The sequence below is a fragment of the Martes martes genome, assembly GCF_963455335.1.
Source record: "Martes martes genome assembly, chromosome: 2".
NCBI classification, from domain to species: domain Eukaryota; kingdom Metazoa; phylum Chordata; class Mammalia; order Carnivora; family Mustelidae; genus Martes; species Martes martes.
In genome coordinates, this window is record NC_137889.1 from 179,290,511 (window position 1) to 179,308,835 (window position 18,325).

The window sequence follows — 18,325 nt, forward strand, 5'->3', positions numbered from 1 at the left end:
TGACGGGCAGCATACATCTTTATTTTACATTTTTAAAGTCTCTGCAGGCATCTACTTTGGTTAGTTATCAACAATCGTAACGTAAGCACTGATCAGAGAACTGAGCAGCATTCCAATAACATTAACAGATATATTATTTCTTTTCAAAATACCGGGAAAGCCCAGCTTTAAAATATTATTAAAATGTCCTAACATTTACACACTATGAAGAGTTAGATCTAATAAAATAAAATTTCTTCAAAAATAATCTTGCAGTCCTCTTTGAGGCATGCTGACACGGTATCACCAAACATCCATACCTTGAAAATAGGACTGTCACATACGCACACATCCCAGCTCACGCACACACAACCCCTTATACAGACTAAAAAACAAAACACCCACGCCCTCATCCCATGTGTTGAAAAAAATCAATGGTTTTTGCAAATAAGTCTGTCTGTATCTATCCGACTGAAGGTTCTTCGTGTAGATGACTAGAGCATCAACTCCAGAGGACGCTCCCGGCTGCCGGGAATCCCGCAGCCGCGCAGGTCTTCAGCTAAAATGAACGAGCCTGGATTTTAGCCTCATGTCACCTGCTTTCCAATGTCCCAGTATTAGAGGCCATTATTGCAAACAGTCTGGGAATTCTCTCCTTTCTCCAGAAAGTAATGTATTTGTATGCATCACTTTTAGCCCTTTTCTTTTCACACAGGTTAAGTAATTTAAAAAAAAAAAATGCCGCCTTCACACAGTTGCTTGTGGGAGGTATTCGCAGCCGTTAAGATTTCTTTTCTTCAGATCTTTGATTCCGTCCGACCTTCCTTATCTTGGTAAGAGTTGGACATGAGTTACACTCGGCTTGTGGATGCTGCCAGGAAGAGTCATCCGGGAACTGCAAGAGTTCACAAAAGGTGCCCGTTCTTCATTCTTCGTCAGCTTCCGTTTTGTTTCTGCCCTAAATGCCTGAAGTTTCTCAGAATCCAGTGCTCACCAAATTTCCCATCGGTTTGGCCTGTGCTAAAAGCTGGTATGACTGCACCATGCGTAGAGACTCTCTTATTTCTAGATTAAGTTCCATCAGTTTGTAGTTGGCTTCGGACATGTCCAGGTCAGAGCCTATCACCGCGAAGCTTCCCGTCTGGCCCAGCGTCTGATGATGGAAATATATGTGTAACAGCGTCTGCACGGGGTCGTCTTCACAGCTGCCAAAGATGTCATTGGGCCAGAGAGCTCTGAAATACACAATATACGTATATTCTTAAAGATTTTGCCAGAGACACAGCGAGAGAGGGAACACAAGCAGAGGGAGAAGCAGGCTCCCCGCTGAGCAGGGAGCCCAGGGCAGGGCTCGATCCCAGGACCCTGGCATCATGACCCGAGCTGAAGGCAGATGCTTAACGACTGAGCCACCCAGGTGCCCCTGAGATACATAACAATTTTAAGTCCTGAGACTCAAGCAGTCATTAAAGTCAGCGACATTTTAAATTAGTACCTGTAACAAAATTTCCTTGTGAATCAGAGGATCTGTTTTGATATCTGAGCACATGTATCCCCCAAAGTAGCAGAGTGAGCAAAGTCTAAAACTGGTGTCATTTCAGTGATAACTGTAGAAAATACCACAGTCCCGCTTTCATAAAGACGTGATACTGAAACAACAAATCAAAAGCCCAAACCCAGTCAGTGTAAAATCGCCATCCCTCTAGGTGGAGAGGTATGAAATCCATTTCACCTGAAAGCTTTCACTTGCGCCACAGCTGATACAAATTCCTTATTTTTCAAGGTTTCGATTAAAGAATGAATGGCAGTTTCTATAGTAGTCTCCGCAGCTTTGGAAATGTCGATTTCTTCATTTTCTGAAGCAGACTCTGCTTCTTTGAGGATATTTTCCAGTTGGGCAAGTTCCTCAGACATGTTGATGACCTGAAACAAATAAATATACCTTAAAACGATCTATCTGTATATTAAAGAACCCAAGGGGCATCTAATTGGCTGTGAAGTTGTGTCTGATGATAGGAGTAGCTTCTCTTCAAGACTGGCGAACGTTTAGTAGTTAAAGGCAGTTAATATTTCAAGTTCTCCATTCAGTAGACTTCCAAAGTGTCATCTTTAAATACTCTTGATAAGAAACAAGTGATGGGGGGCCTGGCTGGCTCAGCTGGTGGAGCATGTGACTCTTGATCTTGGGGTTGTGAGTTCGAGCCCCACATTGGGCATAGAGGTTATTTAAGGAAAGAAAAAAAAAACAGGTTATAATAGATGTTATGATGTAATAAAACTGGTTGTAACCAATGTTTATATTGGTTTTAATATGTGATATTACATTTTGGATGGTAACAATCATTCACTGTTATGGGAGGGGGGTCATGAATTTTTTTTGACAGCGAAGGAAAGTCTTTATATTTTAAAAGATTATTTACCCAGTGCATTTTATATAAACCAGTATGTATTTTTTAAATTGATTTAACCAATTAATGAAAGTGAAGGCATTTCCTGTTTCCATACCAGCTTTGACAAGGGGGTAAAAAGACTAAAGTCACTGTCTTTGAACCTATTCACTACGTGGATTTCCAGCATTCAAAGTGTTTTTGACAGGTTGTATGTGCGTCACTAAAACTACAAAAATATATGGACAAGACGTTAGGGGAGTTTCATAATTCAACTGTGTCTTTATTCAGCTGATGTGCTTTCCTTGACTTTTGGTTACAGATGCTCTGTTGGTGCTGCTGTGACCTTGAAGGTCTTGAACCTTTCAAGACCGCTGGCTATCTGCTGTTTTATTTACTGACAGGTCCCGAAACAGCACGTCGTTTCTAAATTCTAAAATGACAATTCTGAAAAAAAGGACTCACTGTTAAGTGACTTTTGACGTAAGATCTCCTACAAGGAATATGTGTGTTATAATTTAATATTCTAGGATCAGTAATTCCTGCTAGAACTGAATATTTACCTCTGGCTCATTTTTTATTGTATTTACTTGGCTGATCAGTTTGCAGTAGGCTTGGAACAGAAGCAGCAACTGAAAATGCAGTTTGTATAACCTTCGGCAGAGCTCCAGTTCCTAGAAGTAAGTAAATAACACTGCGTTAAATTCAGGTGCCACTGTCCGTGATGTTCGAGTAGACAGTACATTTCCAGTAAAAATTTATAAGTAATTATGTTAAAAATTATCTTGACATTTATTTCTCTGCAGTAAGCAAGTTAATATAGTGTAAAACTGAGGAAAGATGCTTTGAAGACTGGGATTAAAATACAAATTTAAAGCCTGTTGGTTACATAATTCATTTAGTGAGAAGCACATTTTCACATCAGAATTTTTCAGCAGGCAACATCAAATGCTTTAAAAAGGATTCACTTTAACTTGAAATTCGTAATGAAAAAGAAGGACAAATGCATATACTTTTGCCCACTGAGATGTATATATCACAGCATTTATCAACAAATGTGTGCCAAGCAAAGTCACACTAGCTTATCTCCTACCTAAAAATGAATTCATTTTTCTAAAAACAAAAAACAAAAAACAAAAAAAACCCCACAAAACCTTGTAATCTCATGGAAATGAGACCACGAAATTAACACAGGCACTTTTGATTTTTAAAATTAAGTTTAAAATGTTAGTTGATAGATGTACAAAAAAGGTGGCTGCTAGTTGTGCATATCAGCAAATCTCCTCTTTAGAGGACCAATATTTCATGGATTAGGGCTATGCGGAACTGAAGCATACTCTTAAAGTAGTCCATGACAAAACACTGCTAGGTCACAAATGGCAAATGAAAATCAGTTTGTCTGACATGGATAAGTCTATAAATTAAGACAGGTCACTTACTGCTAGAATTTCCATTTGCTAAGCAAGAAGGTGATCGGTTCACAAAAAATACAAAGGAAGAAAAAGACCAAGAATTAGTGTAAGAAATCATTTTAACTAGGGTCACAGATGTCCCAGGCAAACTGAAGAACATTTAATTGCATCCAAAAGAAAAATTTGCTATTTCCAGAATAAAACTTTTTATATACTTACTGTAACAATCCAGGGTACTTTAAACCCTTTGACAAATAACTAAATTACCTTTAGGCTATAATTTGTTTCTTGTGTGAAAGCTACACAGGACAAAAGTGAACTAACGTGATCTAGGGAAACTTGGCTAGTATAAGTGATCTAAGAGAAAAAGCAGATGTCATAAAATTTCCATCAGTAAAGTGGAAAATTTCTGATTGGACAATGAGACATGAATGAATTACTGTTTTTAGAAACGAACTTGCTTATGATTTATAAATACCCATGAGAAGATTATCTCTGGTGTGGGTCCAGGCTTCCTACCATTACTAATTAGGTCCCATGTTGCCATAACTGGTGGAGTCAGAACACAGAATGTCAAATGCAGAGGTGTGTTTTAAAATGCATTCCAGGGGCACCTGGGTGGCTCAGTGGGTTGAAGCCTCTGTCTTCGGCTCAGGTCATGATCCCGGGGTCCTGGGATCAAGCCCTGCATCGCGCTCTCCGCTCAGCGGGGAGCCTGCTTCCCTCTCTCTCTGCCTGCCTCTCTGACTACTTGTGATCTCTGTCAAATAAAAAATTAAAAAATCTTAAAAAAAAAATGCATTCCAGAGTGCAATTTAGTGAACTTCAGAAGTTCAGCCCAACTATGTTTGAGTCAAAAGAGATGATGTACGTAAAATATAGAGCAAAACATCTAGTTTAAGGACTATTTAAAAAATATTCTATTAAAATATCTATAGCCATTTGGACCTAGTTTCTGGTCCATTCTAGAGAAGAATGATTTCTAATTCAAATGGCAATTGTTACGATGTAAATATTGCTTCTAAAAGTTCCTTTGAAGTCTGCTTTTCTAAACAGTGTCCTCTGAAGGACTGTTTATATAACATGCCTATCCATTTAGAAGGGATTTTCTAAGCAAAGGTGAACTTCGGCTCCATTCTGCTTCCTTATGCATTACGTGGATAATCATTCCGTGAATTATTAGTTGAGCATAATCCAATGTCAAACATATTAGCATATCTAAATTTGAGGTTCTGCTTTATACAGTTTTATATGGAAACTAACAACCACTTGAGTTTCAAATACTTTTTCTCACTTCTATTAGCTGAAATAATGGAACTGGCTCTAGATGCATACACTCATAGCATCTACTTTGGGATGTAATGGAAAATAAATCATGATGGGGCGCCTGGGTGGCTCAGTCAGTTAAGCATCCGACTCTTGTTCTCGGCTCAAGTCATGATCTTGGGGTCATGAGACTTGAGCCCCATGTCGGACTCCGGAGGGAGTCTGCCTGAGAGTTGAGACTCTCTCCCTCTCTCTCTGCCCCTCCACTGCTTGCTTTCTCCCTCTCTCAAATCAATCTCTGGTCACAATTGTAGGAGATAACACAAATGTAGTTAATTGTGTAGCTCTGAATTACCAGAAGTTACTCTAAATATGCCAACTTTCCAGATTTGAAATTCTTGATATTCAGTATACTGAAGTTGGCAGGTATATATTTTTTCATTTATAAGTATTTATTATGCAAAAGAATTTTCATACACGGGGACAGATACTAGTAATGTTGTATAACAGGTGTCCCCAATCTCAAGGAGCTGAATGTAAAAGGAGAGAGAAGATATAAATGAAATTCTAAAATGTACAGTTTTCTGTTTTCACTTAGTCGAAAGCCTTGAGCTATATTAACTGACTTAGACTCCTGGAGATGGAACTCATTTTCTTCAAGGCAGAGAAATATAAGAAATCACTTCGTCTAATCACCTAACTTATGTAGGAAAAAAGGAGTTTATGTTACATAAGCCATGCAGTTAAACAGTGGTGAAGATAAAACCAAAGGCTCCAATTCTAGTTTAGAGTTAATTCCTCACTTTCCCATGTTTCTTTCTTTACACAGGTCATCTGACCATTTCCTTGTAACACAGCGCAGGATTAGGAGTCAGCCCGCCTGGATTAAATCTTAATTCTAACTCTTTTCTTACTGATTTTAGATACATTGACTTCTCTGAGCCTCAGCTTCCTCATCTGCAAAATGGGGATAATAATAGCATCTATGAGACACAGTTGTAAGGACAGAGATACTGTATGTGAAATGCACACTGTTATTTTCTCAACATTTCAGTTTTTTAAAAAAACTTCATATTATAATAATACAATAGCTTTTACAGTGACAAGAAATGTGTAACAGTGTAACCAATGTTGAAAAAGCCTGGATTTCTGATGTCAATGCAGACGTTGTTAATGCATTTTCCCCATAGGATGCTATATTCCTATTAGAATAATTTGTAGGGCCTAATTTATCCTCATTTAATGATGTGTTATATATATGCACTTGAAGAAAATATGTTACTCTTTCATGCTATACAAAAGTTATAATTTATCCAATCTCAAAATTTCACCTTTAGAAAGGCCACCATGAATGTATGTAACATTACTCTCAGGTTTGCTTTCCCGACCAATTTATCTGCAGAATACTAATGCAGAACAAACATTTTTTGAAGAGGCAGATGCAGCAAGTATGGTCTAACCTGGACTGCTCAGATATCCATCAAGCTTATCTGCTGAATGTTATTAAGCTGCAGTCCCAAGCTGGTTGTTCATTTTTATTAAAGTGCATTTTTCATTACTAAGCCAATATCTCATTGAACCCAACTTTGACTAAGATGGTTCTGATAACAAAAATGAAAAGTGTTATAAATTTTAATTCTAGGATTCTCAAGCAGGGACCTTCGCGCGCGCACACACACGCACACACATCATTTTACCTGATCTAGAAATACAGCAAAACTAAGCAGAGAAGACTTACCTGTGCTTCTGTGTTTATCCTGTATAGGTCTTCTTTGGCACCAAATGTCCTCTTACAGTTGTCTAACCACTAAAGAAATAAGCAAATTTTAACATAGTGATTGTACAGTGCACCATGAAACTGGTAATAAAACAGCCTGTGTGTATAAAATCACTTTACAAGTGAACTAGAAGCTCTGGGATTGGTTATAGACCGATCCTTCAATCTCCACTTGAGCCTAATTATACGCAGCGGCCCAGAGCAGGACAGCGCTGTTAAGTACAAGGAGATGCACACACTTGGGCTTCGCACACAGAAATGCAATAAAGCGTCTTCTCTTCCAGGGACGCCTGGCGCTCCTTTTCAGTAGACAGCAGCCTTCATTTTGCAGATTTTATTGGAAATCTTCGCAATCTATACCTGACCTGTGTCTAACGTAAGATGGGGCAATGAAAGATGTGCTTCCCTCCGGAGGCACAATTTAATAAAAGCAACTTCAAATTAAGCAGGTCGGTTTGCTTATCAGAAGTGTAATTCTCAGAAGACTGGTGTCCGTTTTAATTAGTGAAACAGAAACCAAAATCCATTTTAAATCTTGTTTTTACTTCTTTTCCCTTTTCTTCCTTTTGGACAGTAATGAATGACAAACATGTTATCTCCGAAGCGTACTGGATACAGAAGCCACATGTGGTTTTTTTCCCCCTTATCCACGGGCTATTCCTAAAGTTGGGTATTTATTTAAGGTATCCTTTCCTTGGTCAAATAAAAATCACATAACAGTATTGTAGTTTAGTGGGGAAAAGTGTGGGGCTCGTGGAATGTCCGAGCTGAAGTAAAAGCTGAGAGCCTCCAAGTGTAGCCCTGGGTTTTGACAGTTTGATATTCTTAATCTCTTTTTACTTCCTGGTTCTTTACATGTGTGCTAGATTAAGCATAAAACTAATATATATATATATATATATATATATATATATATATATATATATATGAAATTAAGACTTTGAGAGAAACTACTCGCTACGTTAAGGATACACTCTGAAATGTCGCAGTACTACCAGGCATTTAAAACGCTCAACTGTAGCTGACTGTTCTACATGCAGAGAATGAAAATTAGACCTCTCAGTTATTTCAAAACAGTTCTTTGACCTTATGTTGCTTTTATTCTAGTCCCTCAGACTGCACAGGCCCTTAGGCTTTGGCTTGACAGCATCTCTGAGGAAACATGTTAAGCTTTCCGAGTGAGATACAGCTGCTGGCAGCCACTGTCAGAAGCGATCCAGCAGACTTCTTAATGTCGAGAACATTCGGCTGAAACCTACTGTAGAATGCGTGTGTCAGTATTTATTCATATAGAATGTTAAAATGTGTACACACCTAATCATCCTCACTAATCCAGTCCAATTTGTCCAAGTATACTAATAAATTAGAAAAAACAGTAATTGAATATTTAATGTCCCATTCTTATAAAATATGATTTTTTTCTACTCTAGGCCCAGTGATCTGGCATTTTGGGAGCTTTATTCAATATTTTTTTTCACTATATCAAAAGACATGTCCCGAGGCTACAGTCCCATGGCTGCACACTGGCTTGGACAGTACAGGCCCACGTGATTCCAGCCAGTGTGGACCAGACACAGTAGTCTGTGTACACAGTGTCTTCAGTTCACATCCAGTCAGTCTCCCTGCCATTACTGTTTCTTTACTCAAGGCTCAAGTGAAGGTTAAGACAACCGGAGAGGTTTGGCTGCTGGGCATGATGGAGTAGCTTGTATAAGGCCAGTCCTCTGAGGACAACTAAAGGAGCAGAATACCATCCACCAGGATTGAGGGAGTTAGACCAAAGCCCTGAAAGGGAGCCTGGTGGAGAGCCCAGTGTTTACTCCAAGGGATCTGCTTACTCGAAGCTTTGCTTTTTCCTCAGGCAGAGAGGCTGAACAGACAGCGAGGGTGTGTGGCCCACGGTCTCACTGAGCTGGGAAAACAGGGTCATCAAAGGTAGGGAATTTTCGAGGGCCAGGATGCTGGAGGAAAGGGGACTGCAGAGAAGGGGCCCAACTGTGCAGCTTCCCTCGGGACACTGCTGCTCTAATGTCTAACATGTGTGGGTGGAAAGGCTAGAAAACCAAGCAGCAGCATCTGGGAGGCTAAAAATGCAAGTAGAAATTTCTGGTCTCTTCGTGTTGAAAAGAAGAACTGGTCATTAACGGCCAGGATGGCGGGGGTCCTGATGCACACCCCAGGCTTTCACTTATGACCCTCAGGAGACTCAAGGAATAATGGAAGAAGGTCTTAATTATAATACTGTAATGGTAAAAGCTATTAGAGGGAAAAAACCGGAGCAACAAGAAATACTTGGTTCTAAGACAAGAAGGGAGAAAAAAAGGTAACAAAGAACAGATGGGGGAGGGGGTGCCTGGGTGACTGGTCAGAAAAAGGCAAGGATATCTCAGACTTAAGAGGTGCCAAACTAGCCTCCATCTAGCCAAGTTCTCAAAGGGTGTGAACACAGAGAGGCAGGATTTATCAAGGTCACTAATAGGAGCAATCTATCACTGCTTCTCTGGTAGGCGAGTATTTCTGAAGACACAAAAGGCACTAACCATAATGGAAAAGAGACGGATAACTTGGACTTCGTTAAAACTGAACACTTGTGTTCATCAAAGAATGCTATTAATAGTGAAAATGCTAGCCACAGAGAAGGGAAAAATTTATAATACATCCAGTAAAAGGCTTGTGTTTACGATAAACTAGAAATCAATAAGAAAGCCATAAATAACCTATTTCCAAAAATGGACAAGATACTTGAAGGCACAGTTCAAAAAATGCCTAAATTTGGGGCGCCTGGGTGGCTCAGTGGGTTAAGCCTCTGCCTTTCGCTCAGGTCATGATCTCAGGGTCCTGGGATCGAGCCCCGCGTCAGGCTCTCTGGTTGACGGGGAGCCTAATTCCCCTTCTCTCTCTGCCTGCCTCTCTGCCTACTTGTGATCTCTGTCTGTCAAATGAATAAATAAAATCTTTAAAAAAAAATGCCTAAATGAAAATACCTATTTGAGTAGGTGCTCAAGTAGGTGCTCGGGGAAATGCACAATACCACCATAAAATACTGCACACCCATCGGCCTGACTAAAATTTTAAAAGCTGGAAATACCAAGTGGTGGTGAAGATATGAAGCAATAGTAGCTCTTGTCCACACTTCTGCAGGGACTATAAACTGACAGAGCATCTTTTAGGAAAGCGCATGGCAGAATCTAATGAAGGGGGAACATATGTTCTACCCCATGACCCAGCAATTCTCCGTAGACACTCAACAGATACGCGATCCTGAGTACACAAAAGACAAGCACAAGCATGTACATGGCAGGGTGGTTCAGTCCCCCAAAGTCAATGGCAGGCCGGAAGCAGTGATCCTCCTCTGACCTATCACTAGAAGGTCAATGGTCACCTGATGCTACGTCACAGAGCCTCCATCATTCACCTCTCCGTCTCATCCTGAAGGCACTACACCATCTCACGTCATCACAGGAAGGGTGAGTCCCGTACAAAAATGTATTTTGAGAGAAAAAGAGACCACCTTCACACAGCCTCTCTTACAGTCCATTATTATTGTTGTTAATCTCTTACTGAGCCTACTTTATAAACTTCATCATGTACAGGAAAAAACAGTATAAATAGGGTTCTGGTACTTTCTGTGGTTACAGGCATCCACTGGGGGTCTTGGAATGTACCCCCCAACGGATAAGGGGGACTACTGTATTTGTAAGATGACCAGATCTTGCCCAATAGTTTCCCAACGTTGAAAACTCTTCCCTCTTTACCCATCTGTCATTACTGTCAGTCCAAATGTAGGATTCCCTCCTCCCTTGTAAGAGGAGAAAGCCTTAATATTAGTATGTTCTCATACCATATTCTTTCCCTGAAAGAATCTTACAATCTAAAATTACCGTCTATCTAGGCTTGAGGTCTGATCTCTTCCATGGAGTTTTCCTAACGGCCCAAAGTGACCTCACTTCGGAAATCACAGTGTACAGCATCAGGTCTGTTAGACCTGCACAGTGCTGTGAAGTCTTTTTCATTGCCAGTACTTTTATTTATACATTGACCTTTCCCTTCTGTTAGTAATTATTCATACACAGTGTTTGTGCTTTATAGTCTCACCTAGTATATTAAGGGAACAAGAGCCAGGTTTTACACTTTTCATAGGCCTTTGTATGTGACAGATACATACTTTTTAAATTAAAATTTCTTTTAAAAACTAGTTTCAGGTGTAGAATTCAGTGATTCATCACTTACGACACCCAGTGCTCATCACAACGAGTGCCCTCCTTAATCCCCATCACCCATTTACCCCATCCCCTGGCCGCCCCCCACCCAGCAACCCTCAGTTTGTTCTCTGTAATTACAAGTCTATGTCTTGGTTTGTTCCCTCTCTCTTTTCCCCTATGCTCATTTGTTTTGTTTCTTAAATTCCACACATGGGTGAGATCCTGTGATAACTGTCTTTCTCTGACTGACTGATCTCCCCCGGCATAATACCCTCTGGTTCCACCCATGTCATTGCAATGGTAGGATTTCATTCTTGTTTTATGGCTGAGTCATATTCCAAAAAAAAAAAAATATATGGACCACCTGACGAATCTGCGTGTCATCCTTGTGCAGGGACTAAGCTAATCTTGGGACCGTTCCAATTTTAGCATATGAGCTGTCGAAGTGAGCACTCCATGGCACAGGTACTTAATACAAATTAATGAAAGATCTATCTATTCTAGGAAAAAACTGTCTCCTACGTATAGTTTAGGTGAAAAGGAGAAAACAAACACTTTTCAGTTTTCTTGCCCCTGCTAACTGAAAAACCTTTACTCTCTGGGAACAGGACTAGTGTTGTTTTGCAGTGCCTGATGGGAGCGGAAGAAACACTTCTTTGCAAGTGCTGTCTGTAATCTACTACACGCCTCTTTTTCCCGTTGCTTGCCCGCATACACGTCGCAGGAAAAAGATCCCAGCTTTGTCACAGGTGACACGTTCTCTGGATCACAACAGCACAGTGCCTTCTCAGAGAACTAATGCTTTTATCTCCCCACTTGCCCTGTGGATCGTTTTCCAGGGTGTTCTTAAGCTCTTAGAGGGCTGATTTCTAAAAGCCAACGATGGGAATTGACTGGGCAGAGAGTTCAGAGGGAGGCCCCAAAGTTTCTCAGTAAAACCCTGAGGCAGGTGCTAAGAGGTCCTCTTTTCTAGCTTGGCTGTTCAGCTGCCAAGTTAACATTTCTACTGTCAAAAGCGAGCTACTTTTTTCACGGGGTAGAGCGAGACTGACCTGCTCAGCTGCTTCTCTCTTAGCATTGTATGTATCCAGGTGTTCCTGCAACTCCAAAACACTGAACTTGAGTGTTTCCAGCAAACCGCATGACATCAGCTGTCAAATCAGAAACATTGAGCCAGGTTACTATTTCTTTTCTTTTTTTAAGATTTTATTTATTATTTGAGAGAGAGAGAGAGTGAGGGAGAGAACACAAGCGGGGAGGAGAGGGAGAAGCAGACTCCCCGCTGAGCAGGGAGCCCGATGCAGGGCTCGATCCCAGGACCCTGGGATCATGACCCGGAGCCAAAGGCAGACAGATGCCCAACCGACTGAGCCACCCAGGCACCCCCAGGTTATCATTTCTGATCACAGTCATGAGACTGGTAACTTTTGGGACATGGAATTTCTGTTAGTTGGTTTTTAGCCCAACTTAGTGCCAATGTCCCTTTACTGCATTCTGTCCCATACTAAGGGCTGACCCTTCACTGAAACACAGTATGAATGCAGTGGGATTTCAGGGATGCCAGCAAGGACAAGCAGGGCTCCAAATGCTTTCCAGAACTGCCTTAGGTGAGAAATGGCACGCCAGACTAGTATGTATCTTAAAGGTAACACCCTTGAAGCTTCTTAAACCTTAATTCTCTAAATATCTTTTTCTTTTCTTTCTTTTTTTTTAAAGAGAGAGGGAGAATCTTAAGCAGGCTCCATGTCCAGCATGGAGCCCAATGCAGGGTTCAATCTCACCACCCTGAGAGATCATAACCTGAGCTGAAATCAAGAGTCAGAACTTAACCGACTGAGCCATCCAGGCGCCCCTCTCTAAATATCTTAGTACATAATCTCTGAGTATGTTTGCAAACAAAATGGGAGGACTGAGCTCTGGGTTCTTCACGGGGGTAGGTCTAGCCCTTTCCTACCCATTTTTACTCAAGAACTGGAAAAGAAGTAGCCATGTCTAGAGTAGGGCTCTCTAGCTTCCCCATCTGGGACTCTGTGAAGGGTGAGGACAGTGAGGGCTCAGAATCAGAAACAGTCACAAGTCACTGCATATAATATGCTAGAATTACATTTTGCTAGATATTTTTAGTCAAACTGAAAATATAAACCTTTACACTTCAAAATTCTCAATTGTCTTAAAAAAAAAAAAGACCATTTGCTGGTTGGTGCCATTCCCATTTAGTCTTTATAATAAGCCTTAATATAAAAACTTACTGTTTCAGCATCCACAAAGACAGTTGGGCATTCTGAACACATCATCATTACTTCCAGCGAACTTTTAAACTTGGCACCGATGCGTTGCAGGCTCTCCCCAAGAAAGCTGACTGCCTCATTAGTTATATCTCCAAACTTTCTTTGAATTGTCTATGGAGAAAAGCATTAAAAAATGTTTTAGTGTTTCCTAAGAAGGCCTTTTTTTCATCTTTAAGAAGCATAATTTATAGTTAGGGCAAATTTTATTTTAAAATTATTATTGTAGTGATACACAGAATGCTAATAACTGGTCTGGAAATTTATGTGTTTAGGCTCTTCTTTATGAAATGTTCATTTCACAAAACAATCAAAAATTTACAAAATCATTACTACTGAAAAAAGAAACCAATGATTCATGCCATTCATCTCCCTATTCCTGAATTTTTTTTCATTAGGAGAGAGAAGGAATACAGGCTGCACTTCACTGGAAATAAAGTCCTTACATGTCTGAAGAATTAGCTCTTCTAAAGTTTTAGTTGAAAGAAACCTTTAGTAAATGCAGTTTACTGTGCTTGGCTACAGGATCCATCTGATTCAATTAAAAGTCCTAAAGATGCACTGAAGGTATGATCTTCTCAAAACTCAAGAATACTCATTAACATAAAGTAGATCGTGCCTTACCCATAATGAGCGCTCAGTGACTCAGACTACATTGTCACTGGTGTAATTATACGAATAGTTAATGTGTATCCACAGGTATCATTCTGCTTTAATAATAATAATAATAATATAATAATAATATATATAATATAATATAATAATAATAATAAAGTCAGAAACTACAATCTCAGGTATCATTAAACAGAGCATCATTGGGAAGAAAAAATACACATAAATAGGAAACCAAGTAGCGGTGCAAAAGGACAGAATAATTTCATGAGCACTAAATAACCCCCAGGAGGGAGAGACTGGAGGCTGGAGTGGCTGAGAGTATGTACTGAGCTCGGTCTTCCAAGATGGGCAGCATTCGCTGGGGTCGAGGAGAAAAGCGGGAGTGTAATGACTGAGCTGGCATTTCTCTGTGCCTTAGTTTCCCTGGCTACAGAACGCCAGAAATACATCTGTATCTCATATGTAGGTCTGGTCTAGGGATTAAATAATGTAAAGCGTTAAAGCACAATGCCAGGCATGCAGTGAGTGTTCGATACAGGTGAGCTCATGTTATTATTCCTACACTTGGAAGCAATCTTAGCTAAAATTTTTGAGGTGTGCGGAGACACAGTCAATTAACTGAGTACTTAATTATAAGCTGTTTTAGGCTAGTGACTGCAAACCCCTTGAAGGCAGGGACCATGCTTCTTATTTTTTATGGCATCCTGGATGGTGCCCACCTTACTGCAGAAAATTTATCAGTTTTTATCACTTTCAAGTTTTTTTTTTTTTTAAAGATTTTATTTGACAGAGAGATCACAAGTAGGCAGAGAGACAGGCAGAGAGAGAGGAAGGGAAGCAGGCTCCCTGCTGAGCAGAGAGCCCGACGTGGGGCTCGATCCCAGGACCCTGGAATCATGACCTGAGCCAAAGGCAGAGGCTTTAACCCACTGAGCCACCCAGGTGCCCCGATCACTTTCAAGTTTTATTTTAGTTGCCTGAGGGGAGATATCTGTACTAGTTGTTGTATCAATAATTGGCAGTACTACAGTGTCACAATATAAATTTAAATAATATCACTATCTTTGGGGAAAATACTTTTCTAAATATTTATATTTTGGGGGGAGGGGAAAGGGAGAGGGAGAGGGAGATAGAAACCCAAGCAGACCCAGCTCTGAGCGTGGAGTCCAATGCAGAGCTCATTGTCATGACCCTGAGATCACAACCTGAGCTGAAACCAAGAGCTGGTCGCTCAACAGACTACGCCACCTAGGAGCTCCAGGGGGGGGGAATTTTTTTTTTTTTTTAAAGATTTTATTTATTTATTTGACAGAGAGAGAGATCACAAGTAGCTAGAGAGGCAGGCAGAGAGAGAGGAGGAAGCAGGCTCCCTGCCAAGCAGAGAGCCCGATGCGGGGCTCGATCCCAGGACCCTGAGATCATGACCTGAGCCGAAGGCAGAGGTTTAACCCACTGAGCCACCCAGGCGCCCCCGGGGAAAATTTTTTTTAAAGAACAGCAGTGGGAGGGCGCCTGGGTGCCTCAGTGGGTTAAAGCCTCTGCCTTGGGCTCAGGTCATGATCCCAGGGTCCTGGGATCGAGCCTCGCATCGGGCTCTCTGCTCGGCAGAGAGCCTGCTTCTTCCTCTCTCTCTCTCTGCCTGCCTCTCACCTATTTGTGATCTCTGCCTGTCAAATAAATAAATAAAATCTTAAAAAAAAAAAAACCAGCAGTGGGAAAATGAAAATTTGAGACACTAAGAAAAATAAAAATAGAACAGAATTTGAATAAAAAAATGAAAGAAAATAGAATTTGAGGTACTGATTTTAGAGTAAAAAACAAAACAAAACAAACCCCATAACTTTATTGGGTAACTGTTAATATAAATTCAGAAAACTTTAAACCTGCCGGACCTGAAACAGCCTGGAGAACACGTGAAAAGTGAACACAGCACAGGACCCGTCGGTGTCAGACAGCATCTGGTTGACATGGCAGCGCCAGGCTTCTTCCTCGTCATCACACGCTACCGGCTGAAAAGCAGCGATTATGGCAGAAAGAAATGGTGACGGTAGACGGGATGTCTGGACTTCTGGGAAGCCGTCTTGCTCGTCTTCATCTTGACTGTGAATACAAATATCACAGCAATCATAATACTATCTTAAAATAGTTTGAGTTATCCAATGTAGATTGCTTTTATTCAAATTTATGCATTGATTTAGAAAGTGCACAACAGGGGGGCCTGGGTGGCTCAGTGGGTTAGGGCCTCTGCCTTCGGCTCAGGTCATGATTCCAGAGTCCTGAGATCGAGCCCCGCATCAGGCTCTCTGCTAGGTAGGGAGCCTGCTTCCCCCTCTCTCTCTGCCTGCTGCTCTGCCTACCTGTGATCTCGGTCTCTGTCAAATAAATAAATAAAATCTTAAAGAAAAAAAAAAAAGAAAGTGCACAACTTAAACTTTGTAAGAAAGTACAAGGAAGCAGGTTTCCGTGTTCCTTCTCCTAAGCATCTTCGGAATTAGAAATTTACTTTCAAGCAACCACCTTAAAACAAGCCAAGCTCTATAATGTGCCAGTGCTCTGCAGTAATTTCCAGCAACTTCTGTGAATAACTCCGAGTAGAATGCTTTCATTTTTAATGATCAGTCTTGGAGACCTTTAACTGAACAGGTCCAGACTGATGATGACGACATGTAAAGCGTTCTGGCTATTGACTTTGGGTCAGGGGCTAGCTTAGCTGCTTTATGAGGACTGTGTGAGTCTATCTTCACAGCAACTCTGAAGGTTGGGCTCTTACTACCTCAGTTGTTGCTTTTTTTAAAGATTTTATTTATGTATTTGACAGAGACCAGTGAGAGAGGGAACACAAGCAAGGGGAGTGGGTGAGGGAGAAGCAGGCTTCCTGCCAATCTTGGAGTCCGATGGGGGCTCGATCCCAGGACCCTGGGATCCCAGGACCCTGAGCTGAAGGCAGACACTTAACAGCTGAGCCACCCAGGTGCCCCATGTGACCTCAGTTTTACCATGATGAATCAAAAAGTTCAGTGAAATTCAATATTATGCCTAGGTTATTGGGTGGGAAATGACAGAGTCAGAATTTGAACCCAGGACTACGGGTCCAAACCCAATGTTATAAGCCTCGACACATACTGGCAGCTCAGCTGCTTCATGAGTATATATTATACGTCTTGTGGTGTGTAACAGATTGTGAATTCAAAGAAAAATTAGACCAGGCCATCCCTTTTGAGGAATTTATAATCCCAACAGTCAGATAATACAGACAACAATGGAACAATGAAAAGGGGATGAAGGTATGTTTGGGTTGGATATTCTATACCAAAATGTGTGACCCTGGGTCTTACGGCTGAAGAGGTGTTTGAGTCAAAAACTCCATAAAGAAATGTTTTATTCAAGGTCTTAAAATTGCGAGTTTCACACGACAGAGTAGCTCTATAAGGCTTTATAGAAATTATGGAGCAATTCATATGGAAGGGAGGGATTTGAGTAAAGACGGGGGGAAAAGATAAAAATAAAGCAGACACCTGAAAGTGTATTTTTACAATGTCACTGTGGTGACTGATCTTAGCAAAATGTATTTCTTGTAAACCTGGGTGGCTATCCCTCTGTATTAGTGGGGGTACACTACTCGATTTCGTCTTTGGTATTTGACCAAAGTCCATTATTTGGCTTCAACCTCTTAGAAAGCCCAATAGTTGAATATCTACCTCCACATCATTTCTGGCATCCCTGCCTTTGTGTATGATGAATGAATGAGTGACTGCAGGTTACTGCCGTCCAAATCGGTAACGTGAACAAGGTATGTCACTATGGTGGTTAATATCTGAATGTATACTTTCAAATACAGGAGAATATTGTAGGTATATTCAATAGTGAAAACCTCCTTCTGTGCTGTGTATGTTAAAACTCTATTACTAGGGGTGCCTGGCCAGCTAAGTTGGAGGAGCACACAACTCTTGATCTCAGGGTTGTGAGTTCAAGCCCCCCACTGGGTATAGTGCTTACTTTAACACACACACACAGACCCCTCTATTATCACTTGAAATACAAATGAATGGTTCTTATTGTAAGAGTGAAACTCTGAAATATTTGATGACTACTAAATATTAATATTTGTTTAAAAATAATTATCGAAGAGCTTGAAATTAATGAATGGGGAAGTAGATACACGGACAGTGCATTAAGCTAGACACCTTTATAAAGAACATGATTTTGAGCAACAAATATTTATAAAACTTAAAGAAAAACAGATAATAATATCTATTTATTATGACTATTATATTATATATTATATTATATATTATGTTATTATTATAACGATCTACTACTATGACTAACGTCATAATTCTAGATCATTATAGAACAATTCAGTTTACACATTTCATAACAGCCAAGATTTCTTCTAAGAACT

The 18,325-nt window shown here is 40.5% G+C and overlaps 1 protein-coding gene across 2 annotated transcripts in view; it reads right to left on the reverse strand.

The window, feature by feature from the left end:
* FRYL (FRY like transcription coactivator) overlaps positions 1 to 18,325 on the reverse strand; it is a 139,462-nt gene continuing 121,137 nt past the window's right edge. For both annotated transcript variants that reach the window (XM_080797035.1, XM_080797034.1), the window contains 8 exons: positions 15,816 to 16,023; positions 13,273 to 13,422; positions 12,076 to 12,174; positions 6,783 to 6,851; positions 3,806 to 3,823; positions 2,930 to 3,040; positions 1,712 to 1,902; positions 1 to 1,214 (listed from right to left, as the gene is read on the reverse strand). In XM_080797035.1, coding sequence (XP_080653161.1) covers positions 956 to 1,214; positions 1,712 to 1,902; positions 2,930 to 3,040; positions 3,806 to 3,823; positions 6,783 to 6,851; positions 12,076 to 12,174; positions 13,273 to 13,422; positions 15,816 to 16,023 — 1,105 coding nt within the window. In that variant the 3' untranslated portion in view covers positions 1 to 955. The remainder of the gene's footprint in view (positions 1,215 to 1,711; positions 1,903 to 2,929; positions 3,041 to 3,805; positions 3,824 to 6,782; positions 6,852 to 12,075; positions 12,175 to 13,272; positions 13,423 to 15,815; positions 16,024 to 18,325) is intronic.